Below are 9,847 nucleotides of genomic sequence, written 5' to 3'. Positions count from 1 at the left end.
CTACTTTTTCTATTTTACCTTATATTTTTACATTATACCATACATCAACTACTCTATATTTTTTTTATATCATTTAAATATTATATTTATAAATATTATTTAATACTTAAAGTAAAAACAACATATTAAAAAAGAAAAAAGAATAATAAAAAATTTGCTAATGGGAGAGAAAAAGGAAAAAAAGGACAAAAAAATATTAAAAAATGTTTACATAACTAATTTAAGTTTAGCTATATTTAGAATATAATTTATTGGGTTTAGTACTAAACTATAACTATTGTACATATATATTTAAAAATAAATATTAAGTATTTAGTTAAAAAGTTTTAATTTGTACTACTTTAAAGCAGCTATTGCACTGCTCGAAGAGGAACAATTTGCTAGAGAAGTTCTCTCCCACAAGGTCATTTACCTAAATATCCCTTTTCCATACATACCCAACAAAAAATCCTAGAGCCAACAAATCAGGGGTATCTTTGAGTTCGTCACTCTCTTCCCTCTTCTTTATACAGACCTTTATTTCTTCAGATCTCCATAACCGTTGCAACAGGTAAACTTTCAATTTCGATTTGGTATTTTCTTTTGTTAAAATGAGAATGAAACGAAGTATGAGACTTTGGTTCCTATGGATGTTTTATGTCTTTCTTTTCTGCCTTTTTTGCATGTCATTTCTTAAAATTTTCTTATGTAAAGACGTGGGTATTTTGTTTATTTATTTCTCTTCATGTTTTTGTGTCCTTTTTACAGTGATTTAGACACTTTTGACGAGCTGTAGTTGCTTCTGAATCTAATCGGTGTCTGGGTTTTCAAGTCAATGGTTGAATCTTTAGTCTTAAAGAAAATTAATCGTTTTGAAGTTCTTAACTTTGATCGTTTGGGTTCGATTTGATTATGTTATGGAGAGTATCTAGAAGTGTTTGTGCTTTCTTTTTGGTATTGTTAGCCTGTGAATGTGAGCTTTAGCATCTTTTGAAGCCTTGATCTGAACTGTAGAAGTGGATCTAATCTAGTGGGTCGAACTTAGACTTGAAAATTGCGGGGTTGGCGATATTATAATGGAGACGCTTGTTGTTGTAGCACAGCATAGGAATCAGTATTGCAGCCGGGTTAAGTCACAAGGGCCTGTGCGGTATGGTTCATCACCGTCCAGATGCTTTGGTGGGATCAATTGCCGTAGTTTCCAATCTGCGGCTGGTATACTTCCATCCCCATGGATGGCTAACTGTAGTCCTGGATCCAAAGAGGCTTGTTCTCCGAAAACACCTTCACCTTGTGTTAATTCAGGCTCTGAGAGCAAAATGCGCAGTAGAATAACTGTAAAAAGTGCTCCAATTGCTATTGATGCTAGAGTTTCCAACAAGAAGAAATACTTTAGCGAAGAAGCTGATGAAAGCTTTTCTTTTTCTGAGCTTTGGGCTGGACCTGCCTACTCAAACTCACCACCCCCAAGCTCTTTACCTATTCCAAAGTTCTCTATCCAACCAAAGAGAACTGTTTCTTTAGAATTGCCTGGCTCCTCTCCTGATTATGATATGCACCCAATTGCCAAGTCGGCGCCTGCCTCCCCGACTAGAGAGCATAGCCCTTTTACCAGAGATATCTTCCATGGTGCTGACTCTGCGACTGAAACCCTGCGTCGCATTCTTAATCTTGACATCCATGATGAATGAATGAGGGGCATCAGGCTCTTGTAAATAAGTCTCTGCAAACTATGTTAGTTTTAGATTGTATATAGAGTGAATAAATTGGTTGGTAGCATGTCACTTTTTGAGTTTATACATAACGATTCCATGGTTCAAGTGGTCAGAGATCTCAGGTGGCTGGTTGGAGTTGGTGGATGTGGAGTTGGTTTTAAGATGGTGGAATGTTTTGTTTAGCAAATGATGATCGTTCAGATACACAATCTAATGAGGCATAGGCAAATTGAGAGGGGAAAATGCTTTTGAAGCCAATGGTTTCCTACAATCTAACTCAGGATACTATCTTTCTATTTGACAGTTCAAGCTTAGCCCCCTCATTTCTTACTTTTGCTAGTTTTAACTAAACAATCTTTTATATCAAAGTTTAAAACTTTAGTTTTAGTTACAATGTATATTATTTTGATTGTACCTTCCTTTGCTGATTACTCATACAGAATTTTGATAGGTTTCCTTTCCTGCTCTGCATCTTCCTTTTTTTTTCCTCCGTATAGTAATGGCCTGACATTACTTACTCTCGTTGTGTCTATTCCAATTGTCTTCTTATATCACCTGTTCGATTTTGCACTCTTCGCTGGTCTTCCTTTCATTAATCATGTTCGTTCCTGATCATTCTTCCATACTCGTCCTGTATTTCTCTCCTTCAGTTTATAACAGTCTGACTTTGTTTGCTACACTCTACTAGGTTGTCTTTCCCTTTCACCATATTTTCTGGTTTTTGAGATAGAAAAGTGGGAAGGGTAAAGATTGATACTTCTGCTTTCTTAGTTTGTAGGGTCACTCAATATTTTTTTTATCCTCTGTCTACCTGGAAGCCCCTAGTTCTTGCTCTTTGCTAAGCAAGTAGGTAAAGCTACATTCCTCCTCTTCCTTGTCGGACCTTTATTCCTAGGAGATCATTGATCTTGCCAAGCTGTTTACAAGGTAATACATTTTTTCGTGTTTTTCTTGTCTTTCATACATGATATATTTTTATACGATTTAGTCTTGTACTTATTTCTTCTCATTTCCGGTGAAACAGGGTATTAGTTGAAGAAGTATTGAGGAGGCTGTTTCATGTGATATGTTCAAAGCGTTTTAGCTCATTTTATGTTGTAATTCCCCTTGAAGGAGCCAGATGCTGGTCTCGTGTATTGTCACTCGTGACATGTTTATGAATGTAAAATGTCCATGTCTTACTTTTGTTGTACAAGGAACCAAGTGTTATGTTCGGTCTTGGTATCAATGTGTAGGAGTGTTTATCACATAGGTATGCCAACGGTTTTAGCTATCAACCTCTGATCTTATCTTTGAACATTAAAGTCCGACTTTGTGCTCTTACTAGAAAGTAGTTTTTATTTTTTGACTTTTATTACAAGTAATGCAATCGTTGTTTCCTTTAACCATCCTTGTTGATATATCTTTATGCTGATTTTATAGCTTGTATGCATTTTTGTTTTGGCTCACTAATTTTTTTATTTAAAACCTCTCGTTGGGTTAGCTAAATGAAGCAAGGGTGTCTAGGAAGAAGAAGAGTAATTTTTTCTGAAAAATTCCATAAAATTATCTTCCAAGTTTTTAAGGGTTCTTAATACTTTGCAATTGTATATCAAATCCGAGTTTGGATTTATGCAAAAAGAAAGAGGGTGTTTTTTCTTTCGATTTCCTCTTCTTTTAATGTTCTTGCATGACCCTCTCAAGTTTGTTGTCACATTAACTTCTCTTTTTTCAATTATTTACCAAAAAATGCTAGATAGAAACAAATTTAAATACACATGAACGACACGTCGTGTCATGGTTTGCTCCAGTACAGGCCCAAGCACTCACTCAAGTCTTCTTCTTGTCTCCTCAGTTGTCACGCGTATCTGGGCCTTTTCCTTGATGGATTTTGTGTCTGTGTATGGGAACAATGGAAAGAGAAAACGATGGCAAGGGAGAAAATTTTGTCGTCGAGCCTATTGGAAAGGGAATAAACCACAAGTGATAACCTAAAATCTTGACCCTTGTACTGTATTATCCTCTTAACCTAAAAACTTGAGTATGAAAGGAAAGCTACGACGACATATTTCTGGATCAAAATGTCGAATTGCTCCACAGCATATATTCTTCTATAAAAGCCACTCTTTGGTATATATTTTTTAGTTCCAGAAAAATGACATGCATTAAAAGCGCACTGAAATATCGCATAAGGCGTAGAGAGCAAGACAATGAACGTACGTCATTGAACGAACGAGCTGTCTTGTCACTGTAACACTGACTGCCATTGCAGAGTGCATGCTAAATGTTTTTGTTGGTTTGCCCCAAAGCACCTCATTTCTATTAGAAGCACTTGGTCCCAAACTTCACTAGTATAATTAAGTAGCAAATGATATATTTTATCAAATAAGCCATAATTTATAAGGATAAAATAAAATTTTAACAAAAATAAATAAATAACGTAACTCCCATTTTTTTCTCTCTTTAAGTCCTTTTAATTAATTAATTATTATCTAATATATTATTTTGGTAAATTTTTGGACATATATATTTTAAATATTAAGAAATAATAATAAAAAATATTTTTTATTATACTTCTAAAATATTTAATTTATCACTTATATACTAATTAGTTTATTATGTTTAATAAAAATATTGATATACTTTAAATTTTAGAAACATGAATTATTAAGGGTGCTTCTATTTATATCTTTTTTTTTTCATTATACATATTTTTATTTAAACTCATCAAAAGTAATAAAAAAATTATATGAGTGGAAATAATTTTTAACAATTTATGAGGAGTTTAAATAGAAATGTATGTAGTGAGAAAAAATGAGAGTATAAAAAGAAGCACCACTAATAAGTTTCATGCTTTTAAAATTAAAGTATGTAAAATATTTTATCAAAAATGATAAAATAAATACTATATAAATGATATAATAAATATTTTAGAGGTATAATAGAAAATAAATTTTGATTATTTTATAATATTTGATAAGAATATTTAGATTAATTTATTAAAATAATATATTTGGTGAATAGTAATTAATTAAAAGAGTTTAAAGAGAAAAAAAAAGGGTGCTATGCTATTTTTTTGGTTAAAATTCTATTTTATCATTATAAATTAGAGTTTATTCAATAAAATATAATATTGGAGATCTATGCGAGCAAAAAAGTAAATATTGAGATCTAATTGTTACAAAAAAAAAGTTGGGGACCTAAGTGATACAACTAATGAAGTTTGAGAACTTCAAGTGCTATTTAGGTGCACCAAAAATATACAACTGAACATTTAAGAAGATAACGTGACACTGATTTTAAAAAGAGTATCTTCTAATTTTGATAAATATGATTAGTTAGACTAAGTAATACGACGTGTAATGTTTGATTAAATATTTTGGGTGCACATATCATTACCCTACACAAAATTTACAGGGAAACATTCTAAAGTCATTTTTGTTATAATATTCAACTCTTCATCTCTTTAAATAAACAAATTAATGATATATATTAATTCGTGTAAAATTAATTATTGGATACAAAAGATTTTACTCCAGAGTTCTTTCTGTAATATAATTATAATTTCCATCCTTTTGTATTTTAAAATTTTGCTTGTACTTAAAAGAATGTTATAAATAAACCAAATAAAAAAACGCAATATATACAATTTTTATATAAAAATAATATCATTAAAATACCAATCAATAATACAGAAAGAGAATAAGAACAATAAAACATTCAACTATAAATATCTCTTCAATATAATAAGTATGTAGATTTATATAATAAGTGCGTAGATAATGAAAATTTTTGGTTGTAAGAGTTTTTTATTTTTTTAATGTTAACTTTAACGGAATATTATTATATTTAACAGTAGTTTGTAAACACTTAAACTTAAATAAAATAAAATAAAAAATAAAATAAATAAAAATATGATATTTTTGAGATATTTTACAATGATAATTATTTTAAAATAATAAATAATTAAACAGATTAAAATATGATATTTTTGAGATATTTTACAATGATAATTATTTAAAAATAATAAAATCATACGTTTTATAACTTAAATAAAATTTAATTAAACTTAAACCCACTTATTAGAATAATATCATATTAAGCATATAATATAATCCACTCTGAATTGCTTTTTTTTAAAAACTAACAAGAAATTTAAATTTAAAATCCACGTATAATATTTGATATTACATTAAATATATAATATATAATCTCTTGTATCATTTCCAAATTAAAAAATTAGAACGAACATAAACTTAAACAAAAATAAATATATTATTTAATTAAAATATGATATTTATTTCAAAATTTATATGACATTAATATAAATTTAATAAAAATAATTAATAAATTCTATAAATAAAATTAAGCAAACGTGCATATTGCACGTTTGCTTAATTTTATTTATAGAATTTATTAAATTTATATTAATGTCATATAAATTTTGAAACAAATATCCTATTTTAATTAAGTAATTTATTTATTTTTGTTTAAGTTTATGTTTGTTATAGTTTTTGAATTTGGGAGTGACAACAAAATATTATATATTATATATTTGATGTAATATTAAATAGGGTTTATACATTTTTGGATCCTGTGCTTTGTCCCATTACCTGTTTAGACCCTGTGTTTTGATAAATTACTTTTTGGATCCTATGTTTTATAAAATTGTTAAAATAGAACCCTAAACTCAATTTTAGCCAATGTTTTCTCAACTAAAGTCATAAATAATTTACCAAACTAACAATTCAGAACAAAAATAAAATCATTCTGCTTAAAAACTGTGTTGTTATATTCAATTTTTTCTTCATCAAAATTGAGTTTAGGGTTCTATTTTAACTATTTTACAAAACATAGGGTCCAAAAAGTAATTTGTCAAAATACAGGGTCCAAACAGGTAATGGAACAAAACACAGGGTCCAAAAAGGTATAAACCCTATTAAATATTATACGTGAATTTTAAATTTAAGTTTTTTGCTAGTTTTTTTTAAAAAAAAAAAATTGTGCTAATTCATAGTAGATTATATTATATGTTTAATATGTTATTATTCTAATAAGTGAGTTCAAGTTTAATTAAATTTTATTTAAGTTATAAAATGTATGATTTTATTATTTCAAAATAATTATCACGGTAAAATATCTCAAAATAATCATATTTTGATTTTTTTTAATTATTTATTATTTCAAAATAATTATCATTGTAAAATATCTGAAAATATCCTATTTTAATTTTTTTAATTAATTATTATTTTTAAATAATTATCATTGTAAAATATCTAAAAAAATATCCTATTTTAATTTTTTAATTATTTATTTTATTTTATTTAAGTTTATGTGTTTACAAACTACTGCTAAATATAAAAATATTCTGTTAAATATAAGAATATTCCGTTAAAGTTAACATTAAAAAAATAAAAAACTATTAAAACAAAAAACTTCCGCTATCTATACACTTATTATATAGAAGATATATATATATATATTATTTTTTTTTCTTGTTTTCGAACTATATACTAAATTGAATTTGAAAAAAGTTAAATGAGATAGATATACTTTTTATTTTTTTTTTGAAAAAAATGAAATAGAAATATTAAAGAATAAAGATAAATATTTAAATTAAATAGCTTTTTTATTAAACAATTACATCAGATCAATAGTTGAACAATTAATTCAATAATAATAATTGTAAGTAGAATTAAGACAAGAGGTGCCTCCCTTGCCTAGTGGGAGAAAATTTTCTTTATAATTTTTTGGTTGTCGTATAAAGACAATAAGAGAAAATAGTCGATCAATTTCATTTTATCACTACTCTTTTTTCTTACAAGCTTTTTTAGAATTGACTTTTGACACAAAAAGAAAACCCGGAAATTAAAACCTCCTACTTAAATAAAGGAAATTGATTGTTGACGACGTTTTTCGTTAACTAAAAACAAAAGTAATTAAACAAATAAATAATTTAGAATAAAAAAGAAGAATAATGACTTTTACGTAGTTCAGTAGTTAAATTTATATTGTCTATGAGTAACTCTTATTAAGATAACTACGATAAAGCCTGAAGGCAATTTCACAGAGTTTGAGTACAAAAATTGTGTGTGTCCCCTAAATGACTATGGTTCTATTATTTATAGTCCCAGTTACAAATACTCACCTCCACGATTTTAGGAAGAGGTTATACAAATATCTTATTTTAATTTAAAATACAAATGATTCAGTCTAAACAATATCTAAACTAATCCCTAGGAAATAGGGATAATTTATTAGAATACTATTCTCTGACTCTTTTAAGTGCGGTATCAAACTAACACTGATATTCTTCGAGCTGACATACATATGCAACCTTTTCGAGCTAGTTTTCCTGGTTTGAGCTGAAATAATCAATTACTCCGTAATTGTAGAAATATTATTAATGTTAATAATATTTAAATCCGAGCTCAATAAGTTATCTACAAGCTCACTCTCCGAGCATTAAATATTCTATTCTCGGAATAGGGTACAACATTTGCCCCCTCAAAAGTGTCTGCTCGGATCCCAATAGGAGAGACTTAAAAATTTCTCTCATCGAAAAGTGCCCACCTACTACACTCGAGTGTGTATAGGTGTCATGCTCAGAAGGGTTACTCAGTTGTACTTGATGTACTGCCGTTTGGTATTCCCATGCACCTTTTTTGTCGCCATTTCCCTTAAACCCTTTCCGTTGGATTTTAATCCTACAGTCGAGATCACTCTTGCTTTTCTTTCTATATATACCACATTCCTCTCTCCACTCCTACACTTTATCATCTTCTTAAAAATTTGAAGCCTTCTCTCTCAAGAACCAAAGAACCCGAAGCTCCAAATCTCTTCAAAACACCATAATTTCTCAAGAATTTTGGGTTTCTGTACCGGACCACCTTTGTACACACTTCTAAGTCAACTTCTCAAGTAAGTTTGTTGATTTTTCTCAATGTATATTATTTCCATGCATGTGTTTTTGTTTTGTATCGGTTTCTTGTTCTTGATGCTCTTGAGATATTTTTGGAAAAAAGTGTGAGTTTTGATCTTTTTTGGGGGATTAAAATATACAAAAAGTTGTTTTTGGCTATAGGCTTAATTCAATAGTGTATTAGGGAATTTTTAGACTAGGTTTTATAGAGAAGTTCAATAGCCTAAAATTTGGGAAATTGTGCCCGAATTTCTAGGGATCTGTATGTAACACCCTGGATAATCCAAGACTGTCACTATGTGTACTTTAAATAGTGCTTAACTCGCTAAACGAGTCATTAGGTTATAAACGTGCATCTAGGTGTATTAACAGGTCAGGGTGAAAATCTTGGTCAAAAGGAATGAATATATTTTAATTAAAATGTTAAACTGAACATGGGCCCATAAAAGTGTTTGCGAGTTATTTACAATTCAAAATGGTCATTATAGTATAAAAGTTACAACCCGCCGACCTAGGCGATAAAAATAAGGTTAAACCATAGTTCCCCTAAGAAACACCTTGGCCGTGGTGGTCAAGCAGCCGCATATGTACACATCGCCACCTAAGCTCTCCACTCAAGGCTGGGTGAGCTTTTCTTTCCCTTTACCTGTACCACATAGCACCCGTGAGCCAAGGCTCAGCAAGAAACTTATTACTGCATGTATACATTATAAATAAATCATTATGGGGCTTGCAGCCCTAATCAGATGGTGACTAATAAGTCATTCTGGGTAGATGACTATTAAGTCTTTCTGGTTAGGTGACTAATAAGTCTCTCTAGATAGGTGACTAATGAGTCACTCTCTGGATAGGTAACTAATGAGTCACTCTCTGGATAGATGACTAATAAGTCTCTCTCTAGGGCTCTGCGCCCTAAGCCATGTGATGTTTTAGTCACCTGAACCTTTTGGCCCTAGCTCTAAGTAACTAGCCTTTAGACTAGAAAAACGCTTTAGTTTTCTTCGACCAATAGGTCGGTCAAGCATTTAATGCTCACATTGATTAGATTTATTCATTTTGGCATGCGTTAAACACACTAATACCACTCTTGACTCATAAGCCAATACCATATGACCAGTGTTTAGCACTACTGCCGATCATGACTGATAAGTCAAGACTTCATGACCAGTACTAACACCAATGTTGTTTCTGACTAATAAGTCAGTGCCATTCACAAATAAGCAAAGCTGCTAGGCATTTACAATATAATCAA

General features: G+C 29.7%; 1 protein-coding gene across 1 annotated transcript; it reads left to right on the top strand.

The window, feature by feature from the left end:
• Positions 1-380: 380 nt before the first annotated feature.
• Positions 381-3,079, top strand: LOC133791716 (uncharacterized). The gene is made up of 3 exons (XM_062229638.1): positions 381-550; positions 748-2,621; positions 2,719-3,079. Exon 2 carries the CDS (start codon positions 1,056-1,058, stop codon positions 1,668-1,670), a length of 615 nt encoding a protein of 204 aa, XP_062085622.1. The 5' UTR covers positions 381-550; positions 748-1,055; the 3' UTR covers positions 1,671-2,621; positions 2,719-3,079.
• Positions 3,080-9,847: the final 6,768 nt, after the last annotated feature.

The sequence above is a fragment of the Humulus lupulus genome, chromosome 1 (assembly GCF_963169125.1).
Source record: "Humulus lupulus chromosome 1, drHumLupu1.1, whole genome shotgun sequence".
Classification (NCBI taxonomy): Eukaryota; Viridiplantae; Streptophyta; class Magnoliopsida; order Rosales; family Cannabaceae; genus Humulus; species Humulus lupulus.
The sequence above is the reverse complement of the archived record's forward strand: the minus strand, read 5'-3'. Positions and strand labels throughout refer to the sequence as shown.

Coding starts and splice junctions, on each gene's coding strand:
- LOC133791716 (XM_062229638.1), top strand. CDS start 1,056: ATGGAGACGCTTGTTGTTGTAGCACAGCATAGGAATCAGTATTGCAGC.